Source organism: Protopterus annectens, chromosome 7.part1 (genome assembly GCF_019279795.1).
Source record: "Protopterus annectens isolate FY-2018-M chromosome 7.part1, PAN1.0, whole genome shotgun sequence".
Lineage (NCBI taxonomy): Eukaryota > Metazoa > Chordata > Ceratodontiformes > Protopteridae > Protopterus > Protopterus annectens.
Genome location: NC_056740.1, coordinates 478,339,731 through 478,358,439, shown reverse-complemented (window position 1 = coordinate 478,358,439; position 18,709 = coordinate 478,339,731). Strand labels below are relative to the sequence as shown.

General features: G+C 44.0%; 1 protein-coding gene across 2 annotated transcripts in view; it reads right to left on the bottom strand.

Moving 5' to 3' along the window:
* BAP1 (BRCA1 associated protein 1) overlaps window positions 1–18,709 on the bottom strand; it is a 1,282,715-nt gene that overhangs the window by 786,910 nt on the left and 477,096 nt on the right. For both annotated transcript variants that reach the window (XM_044078929.1, XM_044078930.1), the window contains exon 9: window positions 11,183–11,306. In XM_044078929.1, coding sequence (XP_043934864.1) covers window positions 11,183–11,306 — 124 coding nt within the window. The remainder of the gene's footprint in view (window positions 1–11,182; window positions 11,307–18,709) is intronic.

Genomic DNA, 18,709 nt, shown 5'->3' with positions numbered 1-18,709 from the left:
TCCTCCAAAAAAAGGAAGCCAATCTGGTGGTTTCCTGCCATAAACAAACTGTACAACAGAAGGAAGAAACTGTTGCAAAAGAGAGTAAAATCCCATGAGTGGAGGAGCTCCCTGGTCAGCCTCAGTAAGAAGCTGAGATCCCTTATAAGATCCTCCAAAGCTAGCTACGAAAACAAAATTGCCACTAAATCCAAGGACAACCACAAAGCATTCTATAGCTATGTCAAGAATCTAGATGGCAACACCCAGATCTGCTCTGAGTTACAGCACAAAGGCACAAAAATTACAGAACTGATATTACCAACATCCTGGCAGATTGGTTCAGTACTAACTTTACGTCCCTCTCACCCCCTAAAGGGCCCATATAGTACAGTTGTGTACCTACCATAAATGTAGATGTTCGAGTGTATTCACTGTTGCAGTCATTACTCTTGGGTTATCCTTCTGGCAGGTTAGCCGCAGTCGGCCTGAATTCCAAAGTCTTGGTCTGGTGTCGGTTGCTGTCGCCTCTTTCCTGACGTCAGTGCGCCAGGGGTATAAAAGATGCAGCCGACGCCATTTTCTTCAGTTTTTCTTGCCCCAGATGTCAGGTTCCCCCAAAAGGGTAGGCTAAATAGATTATGCCAATAAACATGCATGCACTAAAGTAACATTTCCTTCATCTACAAGCAAATACACCACATAGGTTGTATAGAATAGAGAAGTACAGATAAGACCCAGCAATTGAAAGGTGGATGGTGGGAGGGTAACCTGGACTGCAACAGTGAATACACTCGAACATCTACATTTATGGTAGGTACACAACTGTACTATGTTCATCGTGTTTCACTGTTGCAGTCATTTACTCTTGGGTTGAATCCCAAAGCTGAGGATGGGTGGCTTTTTCTAAATAGGATTAGGAGAGGCTATGAGGCCCTGCAGAACTGCAGTGGTAAAGCCTGCTCTGGATTTAGAGTAGAGAGGTAAGTGGTAGTGCTTTGTAAAAGTGTGCACTGAACTCCAAGTTGCAGCCTCTAAGATGTCTTTGGTTGGTACTCCTCTGAGGAAGGCTGCTTAAGTGGCTGCTGCTCTGGTAGAATGTGACCTAATGCCCTTAGGCACTGATTTGCCATGCTGTGAGTAGCAGAAACGAATGCAATGGCCTATCCATTTTGAAATAGTCTGTTTTGAGATAGCCTTTCCTGTGATCCTGCAGCATATGCCACTAAAAGTTGCTCAGTCTTTCTGAAAGCTTTAGTTCTGTCCAAGTAGAAGCGTAGCTGTCTGTGTATGTCCAAAGAATGCAGAAGTCTCTCACCATTGTTCTGTGGGTTTGGATAAAAGGTAGGCAAGTGAATGGATTGGTTAAGGGCCACACTGGACACCACCTTAGGCATAAATGTAGGGTTCGTCCTCAGAGAAACCCTGTCTGGATGCAAAATTATAAAAGGTTCCACAGCCATGAGTGCCTGCAACTCCGAGACTCGTCGTGCAGAGGTTATTGCTAGAAGCAGAGCTGTTTTCCAGGATAAGAATTTTATATCAGTTGTTGAGGCTGGCTCAAAAGGAGGCAGTGTGAGTTTTTCCAAGACATAATTGAGGTCCCATGCAGGTATCGGTGCTCTCCTTGGAGGTCTTATGTTTTTGGCCCCTATGAGGTACTGCCTTATTAAAGGATGAGAAAAGATAGGTGGTTCCGTATTGTAATGGGCTGAAATGGCAGAGGCATGAATCTTAACTGATGAAAAAGATAGGCCTTTGTCCAGCATCTCAGTTAAGTATTGTAAAATCTGAGGAATATTTGGTACAAACGTGTCAATTCCTTGTTCCTGGTTCCAAGCACAGAATCTCTTCCATTTTTCTGCATAAGATTTTCTGGTACTGGGCCTCCTGGCCTCCAAGATAACATCCATAACAGCTTTTGAAAGATGGGTGTTCTGAATGGCTACATTATCTGCCATGCTGCCAGATTTAAGGTCCTGAGTTGGCTGTGCAGGATCTGACTGTTTTGTTGGGTCAGTAAGTGAGAAGTTTGAGGCAATGTCCAGGCTGGACCTAGACACAAGTTCTTTAGGATTGGGTACCAGTGCTGGCATGGCCAGTCTGGGGCAATCAGTATCACTTTTGGCTTCTCTTGTCTGACCTTTAGGAGTACCTTGGGGAGGAGAGGCAGTGGAGGAAAGGCATATACTGTTAGGTTTTTCCAGCTGAAGGATACGGCATCCACTTTCCATGCTTGCTTGTGATAAATCCTTGTGCAGAATCTCTGTAGTTGGCAGTTGTGAGGGGAGGCAAATAGATCTATGTCTGGGCATCCCCATTTCCTTGTTATCATGCTGAAGACTTGTGGATCCGGTTTCCACTCGTGGGGATCCATGAGGTTTCTGCTTAGTTTGTCTGCCAGAGTGTTTATTTTTCCACGCAGGAATTGTGCTTGCAGGTGAACTTGATGGGTCAATGCTGTGTCCCACAAAGTCATGGCTGGTCTGCAGAGGGGGTAGGAATGTGTACCTCCCTGCTTGTTTATGTACCACATGACTGTAGTACTGTCCGTCTTTATCAGTAGTTGTCCTGGATGAAGTAGATCCTTGAAGGCTGTCAGGGCATTCTGAACAGCTAGCATCTCTCTTTGATTGATATGAAGATGCATCTGGCTTGCGGGCCATGTGCCCTGAATACATTTTCCTGCCATGTGGGCCCCCCAGGCACAATCTGATGCATCCGTTGTTAGTGTCTGCCTGGCTGTGGGTAAAGTGAATGGCTGTCCCTTGTTGTGGTGACAGGCCTGTGTCCATCGAAACTCCTGTCGCAAGCAGGGAATGAGGGTAATTAATGTTTGCAGGTTGTGGCAATGTTGAGTCCAAACACTTTTTAGATATAATTGTAGTTTCCTCATATGCAGTTTGGCATATGGAATTAGCAGAATGCAGGATGCCATAAAGCCCAAAGCCTGCAGAATTTTACAGATAACTGGGTCTTTGTTGCCAACATTTTGAAGTCAGAAGTCAGTTGCCTTTGTTTGTCCGGCGTGAGATAAGCCATCTGGGCAGTTGTATTTAAGCTTGCACCCAGGAATATTATCTCTTGAGAGGGTACTAGGTTTTGATTTCTTTTCGTTTACTGTGTACCCTAGGCAAATTAGTAATCTTTTTTACAAACGCCAGATGCTTTAGTAGAATGTCTTTGTTCTCTGCTTGAATAAGGCAGTCGTCCAAGTAAGGATATATTTGAATTCCTCTTTGTCTGCAAAATGCAATTACAGGTGCCAGGCATTTTGTGAAGACCCTGGGAACATTAGATAAGCCAAAGGGCAGTGCAGAGAATTGGTAGTGCATTGAGCCAGCTATGAATCTGAGGTATCTTCTGCAAAATTGTTTGATTGGAACATGCAGGTATGCCTCTTTTTGGTCCAAAGTTACGAGCCAAGCCTTCTTGCCCAGCATGGGCAGTAGCTGCTGCAGAGTCAACATTTTGAATTTTGCAACGTCCAGAAATGTGTTTAGTATAGACAGTTCCAGTATTGGTCTCCAGGCTTTGTCCTTTCTGGGCACCAAGAAAAGTCTCGAGTAAAATCCTTGTCCCTGCTTTTGTTGTGGTACTTGTTGAATGGCCCTCATGTCCATGAGGGATGAAACTTGCTTTCGTGCCTCTGCCCATTGATTGTGTGGCAGGTCTGGTATACCTTTTGCCCTTGGCAGGGTGTGAAAGTGGAACCTGTAGCCCTGAGACACTATGTTCAAGACCCATTTGTCCTGGGTAATCATGTGCCAATTTGGTGAAAAAAATGCTAGTTTTCCCCCTAAGGGGGCTGCCAAAAGATAAGTGCTTGGTTCTGGCAGAGGAAAGTCATTGGGACTGTTTCCTGTATGGTTGTGATTTGTCTTCTCCGCTTTTGGAGGTAGAAGCACCCCATTGTTTAGGCCTGTATGAGCCTTGGGGCATCTGTATCTGCCTCTTTGTGGCCTGTCTGACACTGGAAAGAACCAATTCTTTGTAGGCCAGTTCCTGCTAAATCTGGGTGAACAACTGGGAAAGCATGTAGGAAATCCTTAACTGTCTGCATGGATTTCGCTTTATCCTCCATTTTCTTCAACACCTCTTCTGCCTTAACATCAAACAAAGTATCATGCTGTAATGGAGCATCCAATAATTTTGCATTAACATGATCAGGCAGATTCTGTTCCTTTAACCAAGCATGCCTTCTAATGGCAGAACCCGTAACAGCGGCCCTGCAAGAGGCCTCCAGTGAATCAAAACCACATTGCAAAGTATGCTTTCCCACATGTTCAGCTGCATGCAATAAATCCTGCATTTCCTTGTTATCAGAACATTCAGAATTTGTCAACATTTTCTGTTTAAGCAGTGACATTAAGTATTGCTGACATTTAAGCATATGAAACTGACAATTTAAAGCCCTTACAGCCAAGGTAGCAGAAGTGTAAACTGTTTTCCCCATCTGTCCAGTGCCCTAGAATCCCTATCAGAGGGGACAGGGTTTTTTGCAGTGGAAGCCTTGACCCCTTTGGGACGCTGAGATATGGTTTCTGGGTCAGCAGCAGGCTTTTTATATAGAAATTTATGAAAGTCTGGAACCCTGTAGTATCTGTCTGGCTTAGCAGGTGCAGGGGGTAAAGAGTCAGGGGACAGGCCGGACTCTGAAAATACATCATCTACAATGTCTAGAACCGGTGGAATAGCAAGAGGTCTGTGCTGAGGTAGTAAAAGAAAGTCTCTGAGCCTTTTCTTAGATTCTGAGTAATCTTGGCTCTCCCAGTGAAAATGCTCCTTCATGGTATGCAGGGTTTCCCCAAAAGAATAATCCTCAGGAGGAGAGGTTGAAGGAATAGATTCTTCAGCATCAGAATCCTCATAGGGAGGAAAAGAGTATCCCTGTTCATAAGAGGAATCAGAGGAAATTGAAACCTGATCAGAAGAGTCATATTCTGTCTCTTGCCTAGGCCTCTTATCAGGAGGGGGATGGGAACCCCTGATCAAAGTAATTAGGGCTTTGGCCATTTTAAGCATCTGTTTCTTAGGCATGGAATTCTGTCCAGGAGAATGCTGTACTTGTTTCTTTGTCTTTAGAGCTGTTTTAGTCTTTGAGGCTGAGGTTGGGTTGGCATATAATTGTGTAGGTCTGAAAACACCCTCAGAAGCCAATGCCTGCTCAGCGGCTCCGGACCCATCTGAGGGAATAGTTTCCGAGAGTCCAATACCTTGAGTATCCAGAGGCCTAGTCGGCTCCACGTGGGAGTCGGAAGCGGCCTGTGGCTCTAAGGTAGCGGGCGTCAGGGGCTGCGAAAGCAGCTCACTGAGAACTGGCGACTGGTCTAGCGGGGGCCTCGTCGTCCGTTTTGGATCTCGGATGCCTGTCCTTTTCCTTTTCCTTGCATTTTTTATAAACTCCGGTCATCGGCTGTTCCGACGGCATTATATAATTAAACCTTCGGCCAAAATAATGAAAGGCAAAATCGTGCCGACGCTTAATAGTGCGTTGGTTAAATCTAGTACAAAACCGACAGCTAGCAACGTCGTGATCAGGGCCTAAGCAAGGAATACAGTAAGAATGAAAATCCTTATGAGGTATTGGCTTCCCACAAGAAATACAATTGTTAACTTTTTCTGACATCGGTCTGGAGCAAGAAAAAAGTTTCCCCAACGGGGTACTTAGCTTTAATGAAGACTTCGGATCTGAAATTCGATTTTGAAAATCTCAGGAGTCGGCCGACCAGCAGTTGCGAACTGCTTTTGCTTAGGGCACCGCGCGGCAAGAAAGACTAAAGAAAATGGCATCGGCTGCATCTTTTATAACCCTGGTGCACTGACGTCAGGGAAGAGGCGACAGCAACCGATGCCGGACCAAGACTGTGGAATTCAGGCCGACTACAGGTAGCCTGCCAGCAGGATATCCCAAGAGTAATGACTGCAACAGTGAAACACGATGAAAATCTATACAGGAAGAATACAGAGTCCTTGTAATCACAACTACGCAGATAAAAGCTGCAGTCTCTAAAGCCAAAAACGCAGCATCCACGGGACCGGACAACATCTCAGGCTGCATTTTACATGAACTTCAGAACGAGCTGTCTCCCCACTTAAGCACAATGTTCAATAATAGCTTCGCATCAGGCTTTGTGCCCACTGAATGGTGCACAGCAACAGTTATCCCACTCCACAAAGGGGGTGCCACCACTGATCCCGGGAACTATCAACCTATTAGCCTGACGAGCCTGGTCTGCAAGGCCATGGAATGTATCATCATGGAACTTATAAACAAAGACATTGGTAACCTCCAAACTCTGGATCCCACCCAGTTCGGGTTTGTGAAAGGCAGATCATGCCTCCTGAACCTGATCGACTTCTTTGAGGCAGTCACCAAAGCCGTGGATGAGGGTAAGGTGGTTCACACAGCCTATTTTGACCTCGCCAAGACTTTCGACACCATTCCCTATTCTGGAATTATAGCTAAACTCACTAAACTAGATATAAATCCCTACATCACAAGATGGGTTGCCAAATGGTTCATTGACAGAACCCATACTGTAAAAGTTGCAGACTCCAAATCTGACCTCAAAGCAGTGACAAGTGGAGTACCACAGGGTTCCATCCTGGGACCTCTCCTGTTTGGTATCTACTTCTTTGAAGTACAGGCTAACACAGAAGGCCTCTGGCTAACGAAGTTCACAGATGACTGCAAACTAGGAGCCATAGTCAAGTCCCCAAATGATGTGGACATCCTACAGAAGGGTCTCACTGAGACAGATGCCTGGTGTCAGAGCCATGGCCTCAAGCTCAATGTCAAAAAGTGCAGTGTCATCCCCTTTGGTAAAAACTGTGTACCCGTGAACTACAACATAGGCAGCAATCTACTTAACACCGAATGCGTGATAAGAGACCTTGGGACCCAGGTGGACAGTAGTCTCTCCTTTGACAGTCACATCGCCACAGTAGTCAGGAAGTCCTTCTACGTGGCACACCTCATCATAAAAGGGTTCTCATCCAGGAAAAAAGAGGTCATTGTTCCCCTCTACTTGTCACTCATTAGACCCATTATAGAGTACAATGCCCCTTTTGGAATGTACCTCACAAGACAGCTGCAGCAGCTGGAAAGGCCATAGAAGTACCTCACAAAGAGGATTACTGGCCTCAAACAAATGTCTTACACTGACCGCCTCAAAAAACTCCAGCTTTACTCCGTAGCATATCGCCTACTCCGAGGTGATCTCTGCCTAATATATAAAGCTATGTCAAATCCAGAGCTGTTGGACATGCTACACCTAAAGAAATCCCAATCCCTCTGAGCTACACGCTCTAGGGACCTAAACCTTGTCACCACAATAAACAGGACACGCTGGAGGGATAGATTCCTGTCCCTGAGACTTCCTATACTCTGGAACAAGCTACCTACCCATCTATGTCAAGCAAAGTTCTTCATTAGCACTCTTCAAGAAAAATCTTGATGAGTGGATGGGAAATAGGAAATACACCCCGGGGATCACTTCTGTGTCTCTGCTCGACAGTGGCACAGGAAAATAACTTTCTCGGGTGGCGTAAGCTATGGAACCTTGCTGGCTAGGCATACGTAGGCCCTTGGGCCGATAGCCTAGTACCTACCTATGAACCTGATGAGGGAAGAGTACAGGGAAGTTAAAACTTTTTTTCTGGAGGCAATGCCCTTACTTATGAGATGAGCAATACAGAATGCCCTTTTTACCACTGTGGAGAGATGGTGATCAAAGTTAAGGTTGTCAACCTGTGTGCTCAGGTCTTTCACTACCAAGTGCGTAGTTAGGTTGTTGTTACTGATGTAGTAGTTGGCAGGAACATCACTCTTAGCGAAAGGGATGATGATACATTTTTTTGCATTGAGTTTAAGGCCACGACTTTGGCACCAGTCATATGTGTGTGTAAGATTCTCTTGCAGGATACTGACATTGTTTGGGGATTCTGTGGCCGCTCCCAGTTTGCAGTCATCAGCAAACTTTGTCAGCCACAGACCTTTAGTTTTAGCTTGCACTTCTGAAAAATAGAGTCCAAACAGTAGAGGTCCCAAGACTGATCCCTGTAGAAAACCACTGATTACAGGTCTGCTGTTGGAGGTGGATTCCCCTATTTTGACTATATGGATTATATCAGTGAGACAGCGATCCATCTAATGATACCTAGCTGGGTGAGTTTGTCAATTATACCTGAGTGGGGGACAGTGTCAAAAGCCTTGTCTAAGTGTAGGTAGGCTGTATGAACAGATTTCCCCCTCATCAAGGGCCTTGGTGATCGTCTTGAAGAAGTCCACCAGGTTTAACAGGCATGATCTCCCTTTGGCAAATCCAAACTGAGTAGGCTCAAGTGTTTGGAGGTTACCAATATCTTTGTTGATAAGGTCCACGATGATTCTCTTCATGGCCTTGAAGATACAGCTAGTAAGGCTAATAGGTCTATAGTTCCTGGGGTCAGTGGAAGCACCACCTGTGTCGAAGGGGATAACGGTGGCCTTTATCCATTCAGCAGGGATGAAGCCAGTGCTTAGACTATGACTGAAAAGAGCACTCAATGATGTTACTAATTCTTGTTGGAGCCCATGTAGGACACAGACTGGGATGTTATCAGGTCTCATGGATGCTGTGTTTTTGACCTTAGAGAGGGTGTTCACAGCCTGCTTTTTAGAGATGCAAGGTAGAGTTCAGGTGGTAGGGATGTCTCGGGTAAGTATAGCGGGGATAAGGGAGTGAAGTTTTCAAAGAACCTGTTGGCTAACAGGTTAGCAATGTCCACAGGCTCGGTACATGTGGTATCATTAGCTACCAGTTCGGCACACATCTGGGACTTTCCTTTTAGGTTACGGATGTAACTAAAGAATGCCCTACGGCTATCCTTTAGTTGAGGAAGCTAACTTTGATTCATAGTTAGCTTTGGAGGACTTCACAAGAACTCTTCTTATTTGCTTGTTTAAGCTGAGAAGGGAGTGTTTACAGTTTAGGGCTCGCTCCCTCTTACTTAGACAACAATTTGTTCTGCTTATTGTAAAGCCTGTTACTGGACAGGTTTACTATTCCTTGAGGAACTTGTTTTGTTCCTATCAGGTACGGCCGAGTCAATGCAGTTATACAGGTGTTTGTATAAAGCATTGGTGTAGAACTCTGCATAGTTACCAGTTCCATCTGAAGGGGAGGTGCAGTGAAGCTATTCACACCATCCTGTAAGAGGTTATAATCTGCTTTGGAGAAGTTTTTTTTAGTTTAGTTGGCGCTGGGGGGGGGGGTCAGGTGTGACAGTAAATTTGAATGAGTCTGATTTATGGTCAGATCTCACCAGGGAAGACCTCACAATGGGGGTGATACAGTGGTACCCCATTTTGGTAAGCACCAGATCCAGGATGTTGGTACCCCTTGTGGGGGTGTCAACCAGGTGGTCCAGGACACTGGAGTTAATGAAGTTGAAGAACCTTTGGGCAAGTGACTTTGCGCACAAAGAATTTCCCCGGTCAATAGATGGGTAGTTAAAGTCGCCCAAAACCATGGTGTTCGAATACATCTTGATAGACTCAAGAAGATCCAAATAGGTACAGTAGGTTTCCTGACTTATTGAGGGGGTCCTGTAGCTGGCAATGACTTGAATAGGTGTCCTACCAACAGTTAATTTCACCTGAAGTGTCTCCAGGGAATCATACTATTTAACCAATCTGGAGGTGTATTTATCTTTAATGAATATTGATATACCACCCTCCTTTAGTTTTCATGTTATCAGTTTGTGGTCTGAATGTGTGGAAGGAGGTTGGGGTGTTCTCCACAGCCTTGAACCAGGTGTCTGTGACTGCACAAATGTCTATGTCTTTCAGGGTGAGGACTGCTTCCAGTGAATGCAGCTTCATGTTAAGACTACTAGCATTTAGCAGCAAAACCCTGAGGTTGTTCCTAGATGGAGTTCTTACGTCAGGAATTTTGTCCTTGAGACACTGCCTAAAAAAGGTACTATGGGGGTGGCAACAGCCTTGGTCAGTAGCCGAAATCTCAGGGATGACAGATGAAGACCATCTCTGACAAAGCATTGAGGTCTGTCAATCATGTCATCCTAGGCTGACAGATACTGTATCCCCTTGGAATGACACCAGAAACTAAGCCAGTTATTGAAGTCCATAATTTTCCGCTTGTTTTGAGGCATCATCCTAAGTGAAGGTAAAATGCTGCTTAAGGCTATGGACATACTACCCAGAGATATACAGTCCAAGAGCTCAATCATGTCTCTCTTCATATAGTCCAGAGAAGTACATCTCAAGTCATTCATACCAACATGGACTATGACAGAGTCATAACAGTACCTGTTGCTGAGCGACTTGAGTGCATGTGTAATATGGTGAATCCTAGCACCTGAGAGACAGCGGACAGTGACCTTCTCCTTATCCAGTCTGGTGAGAGGGACATCTGTGTGTCTCACGATGGAATTACCTATGACTAATGATTTTGTGCTTTGCCTTAAGGGCTTGACAGGTGATACACTGGTGTGTTAGCTATTATGTGCACTGTGTTCTGCAGAGGAAGTATGTGTAGTGTGCTTGTGTTTGGGAGGTCTCTGGTGTTTAGATATGTTTCTGGCAAGGGCCTCCGCATATATAGGTACATGTGATGTGGGTTTGGGTGAAGTAGGAGGTAGGTGTGCGTGCTGACGACCCACTCAATGTCATAAGTACTGACTGGTGTGTGACAGAGCATGGATTCAAGGTTTTTAATATAGTTGCATCTCTCACATGTTGAGTTTGTATGGTCGAGGAGCAGAGGGTTGTCGGTGAACATGAGGCAGTTACTACTCTGTCTCAGGATGCCCATGTTGACCAAGCTGGCTGGAGAAATTGTGGAAAATTGTACATCCACAGTGCTAGGTAAATCTATGTGGTCAGGAAGAGAGGTTGCACTTAGTGTTCTACCTGGCAGTAGAGATGAGCCACGAAAAACCTCTGGAGGACCACAAGCAAAGTGCTAAAGAAAAATTTAACAAGCAAAACATTTGCTACAATAACCACCAATGGTAACTACCACTATGTAGCAGTGCACGATGGTGTGCTACACACAAGAAAGTACAGACGCGGGGCCTATATAAAACAAGAAATAACTCAAACTCAAACCAGCAAATAAGCACGCACCACCAAAGGGAGATTATCTGGCTAGCAAAGGAAGCTTACTTCTGAAATTAAACTTTTGCATTGTCTTACCTGCTGCAAACCTTCAAGCACAGTCTGTCGATTCATTTTCAGGATCTGCAGTTTTGACTCGTACTTAATTCTGCGATCAGGTACCACCGCCATTAGGTTAAATCTGATATCATGATATGGTTCACTGGGGGGAAAAAAAATCTGTCAACTTTTTTTTTTTCCAAATAGAAAAAGAACATGCCTATATTCATAACACAGATGTCTAGGACATTGACCCCTCCAGAAGGTAAGTACTGTTATGTCCACTTCTGATAACCCAGCTCAGTCACATTCTGACATTTAACTTCCTCCTGCTCTTATCAAACTTGTGATAGCCAGGGAAGTGGTTTGAACTTTGCAAGTTTAGCTACAGAAGTAAACTGATGGGAGGACCCTCTCAGATAAGGCAGACAAACAAATACAGTGACATACACAGCCATGCAAAACACTGACAAGCCTTAAAACAACTGTCTGCATTTCAATGACATCTTGCACTGCACAAGTCAAGAACATTAATGAGATATGTAGCTCACAAATGAAGACACTAAATGAGAACTTCTACAAAAAAATAAACATCTATACAGTGCAGTACATGTTCCAAGCATTTTATGCAGACAGAAAACTGCAAGTCTGTACAACTGAAGTTTGCCTTAAGAATGGATGACGAAGAAATTGAGGTATACAAACTTGTACAGTTCAGACTGAAGCTATACATGTGATGCTTTTTTTTACCCATATCTCTAAAACATTCACATTTTTCTTTTAGTCTATGTAATCTAATGTGTTCTTTAACAATTTTAAGGGCTCATCCAAGCAAGTGGGGAAATGGGAAGGATAAGCACCTTGGCAGACTGCTTTCATCCAATTGGCTGATACGGTGAAGACACATCTGCTGTACTGGACTTAAAAAAAAAAACAAACCCCTCCGCTGTGGGCTGCTGTCAGGAAAAATTGCATCAGTCAAAATTAACCCCTTAATGGGATGCTGGAGCAAGAGAAAGGCCAAAAGATAAACTCTTAAGTACTCAAGACTCAAAAGAAGGACAGGCTAATCAAATCACTGTCCAAATAATAATGAGAAACTATGAACCAATGATCTAATGGTCTTTGCATAACTGTTAGCAAAACAAACACTCTAAGAAAAACAATGGAAGCAACCAGACCCTTGTCTGAATGGTCAATAGTTGTAACATTTTTCAAGGGGTAGTTAGCAGCCTGATGGCACTTATCCATCTGATGGAAAGAAAAGTACAGTTTTGCACCTACCATAAATGTAGATGTTCGAGTGTTCACACTGCTGCAGTCATTACACTTGGGTTATCCTGCCATCAGGCGGTCCCGCAGTCGTCCAGAGTTCCAAAGTCTTGGTCCGGCGTCGGTTGCTGTCACTTCTTACCTGACGTCAGTGTGCCAGGGGTATATAAGATGCATCCAACGCCATTTTCTTCAGTTTTTCTTGCCCCAGATGTCAGGTGCCCCCAAGTAGGTAGGCAATACATATTGCTAAAAAAACATATATATATAAAATAAAAACAATACTTTCAGTTACAAGCAAATACACCACAAAGGTTGTATAGGATAGAAAGGTATAGATAAGTCCAGCTAGGACAGAGGAGATGGAGGGAGGGTAACCTGGACTGCAGCAGTGTGAACACTCGAATATCTACATTTATGGTAGGTACAAAACTGTACTATGTTCATCGAGTTACACTGCTGCAGTCATTACACTTGGGTAGAATCCCAAAGCTAAGGTTGGGTGGCTGGTCTATAAAGAGTTAGGATTGGCTATGAGGCCCTGCAGAACTGCAGTGGCAAATCCTGCTCTGGATTTAGAGTAAAGAGGCAAGTGATAATGCTTGGTAAAGGTGTGCACTGAACTCCAAGTTGCAGCCTCCAAAATTTCCTTGGTTGGTACTCCTCTGAGAAAGGCTGTTGAAGTGGCTGTTGCTCTGGTAGAATGTGGCCTAATGTTATTACGGACTGATTTTCCATGCTGTGTGTAGCAGTAATGAATACAGTGTCCTATCCATTTGGAGATAGTCTGCTTTGAGATAGCCTTGCCCTGTGATCCTGCAGCATATGCTACAAACAGTTGCTCAGTTTTCCTGAAAGCTTTTGTTTTGTCCAAGTAGAAGCGTAGCTGCCTATGTATGTCCAAAGTGTGCAGAAGTTTCTCCCCTTTATTCTGGGGGTTTGGATAAAAAGTTGGCAAATGGATGGTTTGGTTAAGAGCCACACTAGATACCACCTTTGGCATAAAGGTAGGGTTTGTCCTTAAAGAAACCCTGTCCTGGTGAAAAATTATAAAAGGTTCCACTGCCATTAATGCCTGTAGCTCTGAGACTCTTCATGCTGAAGTTACTGCCAGGAGCAGAGCTGTTTTCCATGATAAAAATTTTAGATTGGCTGTATTGGCTGGCTCAAAAGGTGGCAGGGTCAGTTTTTCCAAAACAAAATTGAGGTCCCAAGTTGGTGTTGGTGCTCTCCGGGGCGTCTTATTTTTTTAGCCCCTCTGAGGTACTGCTTTAGCAAGGGATGAGAGAATAAAGGAGGATCCATGTTGTAATATGCTGAAATGGCAGAGGCGTGGATCTTAATTGATGAGAAGGATAGGCCTTTGTCCAGCATCTCAGTTAAGTATTGTAAAATCTGAGGAATGTTTGGGACAAGAGGGTCAAGGCTTTGAGACTGGTTCCAGGCTCAGAATCTCTTCCATTTTTCTGAGTAAGATTTCCTGGTGCTAGGCCTCCTGGCCTCCAAAATGACATCCATAACAGCTTTAGAGAGAGGTGTTGCCTGTTGCAGCCAGGTTTAGGGTTTTGAGCTGACCGTGCAGGATCTGATTGTTTTGTTGAGTCAGAAGGTGTGAAATTTGAGGCAAAATCCATGGTGGGCCTTGAGCTAAGTTCTTTAAGATTGGGTACCAGTGCTGGCGTGGCCAGTCTGGCGCAATCAGGATCATCTGTGGTTTTTCTTGTCTGGCTTTTAGGAGTACCTTTGAAAGGACAGGCAGTGGTGGGAAGGCATAAACTTTTAGGCTTTTCCAGCTGAACGAGAGAGCATCCACTTTCCATGCTTGTGTGTGGTAAGTCCTTGTGCAGAATTTTTGTAGTTGGCAATTCAGTGGGGAGGCAAAAAGATCTATGTCTGGGCATCCCCATTTTTGCGTTACCATCCTGAAGATTTGTGGATTCAATTTCCATTCGTGAGGGTCCATGATATTTCTGCTTAGATTGTCTGCCAGAGTATTTTTCTTTCCTGGCAGGAATTGTGCTTGCAGATGAACTTGATAAGTTACAGCTGTGTTCCACAAGGTCATGGCTTGCCTGCATAGGGGGTAAGAATGAGTGCCCCCTTGCTTGTTTATGTACCACATTACTGTGGTGTTGTCTGTCTTTAATAATAATTGTCCTGGATGCAGAAGATCCTTGAAAGCTGTTAGGGCATTTTGAACAGCCAACATCTCTTTTTGATTGATGTGAAGATGCATTTGGTCTGTGATCCACTTGCCCTGAATACATTTTCCTGCCATGTGTGCTCCCTAGGAGTAATCCGAAGCATCTGTTGTTAGAGTCTGCCTGGCTGTGGGTAGAGTGAAAGGCTGACCCTTGTTGAGGTGACATGCCTGTGCCCACCATCAAAACTCCTGTTGTAGGCAGGGAATTATTGGTATTACTGCTTCTAAACTGTGAGAGTGTTGAGTCCAGACACTTTTTAGGTACCATTGTAATTTCCTCATATGCAGTCTGGCATATGGAATTAGTAGTATGCAGGATGCCATGAATCCCAGGGCCTGCAGAATTTTTCTTGCAGGGAGATGGGACTTTTTTGCCATTAATTGAAAATATTGAGTCAGTTGTCCTTGTTTGTCTGGCGTGAGATAAGCCATCTGGGCCGTTGTATTTAAGCTGGCACCCAGGAATATTATCTGTTGTGAGGGCACTAGTTTTGACTTCTTTTCGTTTACTGTGTACCCTAGAGAAATTAGCAACCTTTTTACAAACACCAGATGCTTTAGAAGAACGTCCTTCATCTCTGCTTGAATGAGGCAGTCGTCCAGGTATGGATATATTTGAATTCCTTTTTGTCTGCAAAATGCAATTACTGGTGCCACGCACTTTGTGAAGACCCTGGGCGCAGTAGATAAGCCAAAGGGCAGTGCAGAGAATTGGTAGTGCATTGTACCAGCTTTGAATCTGAGGTATCTTCTGCAATTTTGTCTGGTAGGGACATGCAGGTATGCCTCTTTGAGGTCCAGAGTAACATGCCAAGCCTTCTTGCCCAGCATGGGAAGAAGCTGCTGTAGTGTCAACATTTTGAATTTTGTAACATCCAGGTAAGTATTTAGAGTTGAAAGATCTAGTATGGGTCTCCAGGCTTTGTCCTTTCTGGGGACCAGGAAGAGTCTTGAGTAAAATCCTTGTCCTTGTTCCTGCTGTGGTACTTTTTGAATAGCTCTCATGTCCATGAGGGATGACATTTGTTTTTGAGCCTCTGCCCATTGATTTTGTGGCAGGTTTGGCATTCCTTTTAGCCTTGGTAAAGTATGAAAGTGGAACCTGTAACCTTGAGACACAATATTCAGTACCCATTTGTCTTGGGTGATTGTTTGCCAATTTTGAGAAAAAAGTGCTAGTTTTACCCCTAAGAGGGGCTGCCAAAAGGGAAGTGCTTGGCATACGAAGGGGGAAGTCATTGGGACTGTTTCCTGAAAGGTTGAGACTTGTCCTCACCTCCTTTTGGGGTTGAGGTACCCCACTGTTGTTGTCTATTAGAGCCTTGGGGTTGAGATCTGCCTCTTGGGTGTCTGTATCTGCCTCTCTGTGGCCTGTCTGACACTGGAAAGGACCAATTCTTTGTAGGCCAATTTCTGCTAAATCGAGGTGGCTGTACCTGTAAGAAATCCTTGACTGTTTGCATAGATTTAGCTTTATCCTCCATTTTCTTTAACACCTCTTCACCTTAACTCCAAACAAGGTATCATGCTGTAAAGGAGCATCCAATAATTTTGCCTTAACATGATCAGGTAAACTCTGTTCTTTTAACCAAGCAGGTCTTCGAATCACAGAACATGTAACTGTGGCTCTACAAGAGGCCTCTAAAGAATCAAAACCACATTGCAGAGTATGTTTTCCCACCTGTTCAACTGCATGCAATAAATCCTGCATTTCTTTATAGTCAGGAGCTTCTGAGCTTGCAAGCATTTTCTGTTTTAACTGAGCCATTAAATATTGTTGGTACTTAAGCATGTGAAACTGGCAATTTAAAGCCCTTACTGCTAAAGTTGCAGAAGTGTAAACTTTCTTCCCCCCCATCTATCCAAAGCTCTAGAATCTCTGTCAGACGGGACTGGATTTTTTGCAATGGAAGCCTTAACCCCTTTGGGACCCTGGGAAATAGTTTCTAGATCAGCAGAAGGGTTTTTATAAAGAAACTTGTGAGAGTCTGGGACTCTATAGTACCTGTCTGGCTTCGCTGGTGCAGGGGAAAAGAATCAGGAGATAAGCTGGATTCAGAGAAGACATCATCCACAATATCTAGCACAGGTGGAATAGCAAGGGGCCTGTGCTGAGGAAATAAAAGGAAGTCCCTGAGCCTTTTCTTGGATTCTGAATAATCCTGACTTTCCCTATGGAAATACTCCCTCATGGTATGTAAAGTTTCCCCAAAAGAATAATCCTTAGGAGGAGAGGCTGAAGGGATAGATTCTTCAGCATCAGAGACTTCATAGGGGGTAGAGAGTATCCCTGGTCTGAAGAGGAATCAGAGGAAATGGAAACCTGTCAGAGGAATCATAGTCTGTATCCTGCCTAGGCCTTTTCTCAGGAGGGGGATGGGAACTCCTGATTAGAGTAATGAGGTCTTCGGCCATTTTAAGCATCTGTTTCTTAGGCATGGAGGACTGTCCAGGAGAATGCTGTACTTGCTTCTTTGTCTTTAATGGCGTTTTTGTCTTGGCTGTTGCTGTAATGGTAAGTTGTGAAGGTCTGAAAACAACCTCAGAAGCCGATGCCTGCTCAGCGGTTCCGGACCCATCTGAGGGATTAGTTTCCGTAGGCCCAATACCTTGAGTTTCCAGAGGCCTAGTTGTCTCCACGTGGGAGTCGGAGGCGGCCTGTGGCTCTGAGGTAGCGGGTGTCAGGGGCTGCGAAAGTGCCTCACGGAGAACTGGCGACTGGCCTAGAAGAGGCTTTGTCGTCGGTTTTGGACCTTGGATGCGTGTCTTTATCCTTGTCTTTGCGTTTTTTCAGAATTGCGGTCGTCGGTTGATCCGACAGCATAGTATAATTGAACCTTCAGCCAAAGTAGTGCAAAGCAATATCAAAACATCATTTTATAGTGCGTTTGTTAAATTTAGCACAAAACCGACAACTAGTGACGTCGTGATCAGGGCCTGGGCATGGAATACAGTAAGAGTGGAAGTCCTTATGAGGTATTTGCTTCCCACAAGAAATATAATTATTAACTTTTTCTGACATCAGTCTGAGGCAAGAAAAAAGCTTCCCCAATGGGGTACTTAGCTTTATTGAAGACTTTGGATCTGAAATTCGACTTCAAAAATCTCAGGAGTCGGGCGACCGGCACTTGTGAACTGCTTTTGCTTTGGGCACCGCACGGTAAGAAACACTGAAGAAAATGGCGTCGGATGCATCTTATATATCCCTGGTGCACTGACGTCAGGGAAGAAGTGACAGCAACCGACGCCTGACCAAGACTTTGGAACTCTGGCCGACTGCGGGACCGCCTGACGGCAGGATATCTCAAGTGTAATGACTGCAGCAGTGTAACACGATGAACATCAATGAGGGCAATTAATCTATATGAAAAGAGCCGAAAACAATGAGCAGAAAGGATTAGGACAGGAAACAAAAACAGTTAAGGATTTCTGTCTTCAAATATTGATAGACTTCTTCAGAACTATCAGCAGCAAATCTTTGAATTTATACACAATAACTAGTACTTGACCAGTTACACTGTTTCAAGCAACTAATCCATTTGAAGTGATACCACCATCAAAACAAATTCCTGATCAGACAACAATAATTATTTATATTATTTCATGAACTACTCCTTAAAAACTCAACTAAATATAAATCAAAAGATCTATTTAAAAAGAACAGAAATCAAAAACTCATATTATAAAAATCTGCAACTTCACTACTCTAATACTGAACTAATAGACACCGTTTCATTAACACCTGGTTTACTGCACATATTTAAATGAACTGCCATAACAGTTCCTTATATTCCAGGCAGGTTTCCCAAGCACCACCTCTTGGGTTAGGTTCCACTACTTCAAAAATGACAAAACAAAACTTCATAAAGTTATTACAGACAAGAGAATGTTTGAACTAAGTACTTGTATCATTTGCCCAATCTCTGTCATAAACATGCTCATAAATTCTTTTTTTGAGTGAACGTTCAATCTCGCCAATGTAAAATGATGGACAAGATTAAAACTAAGCCAGACAGACAACCCCACATGTACCACAATTGCCATGAACAAAATGTACACTGTTCAATGCATTTTGCAGGCTAAGCTTACCT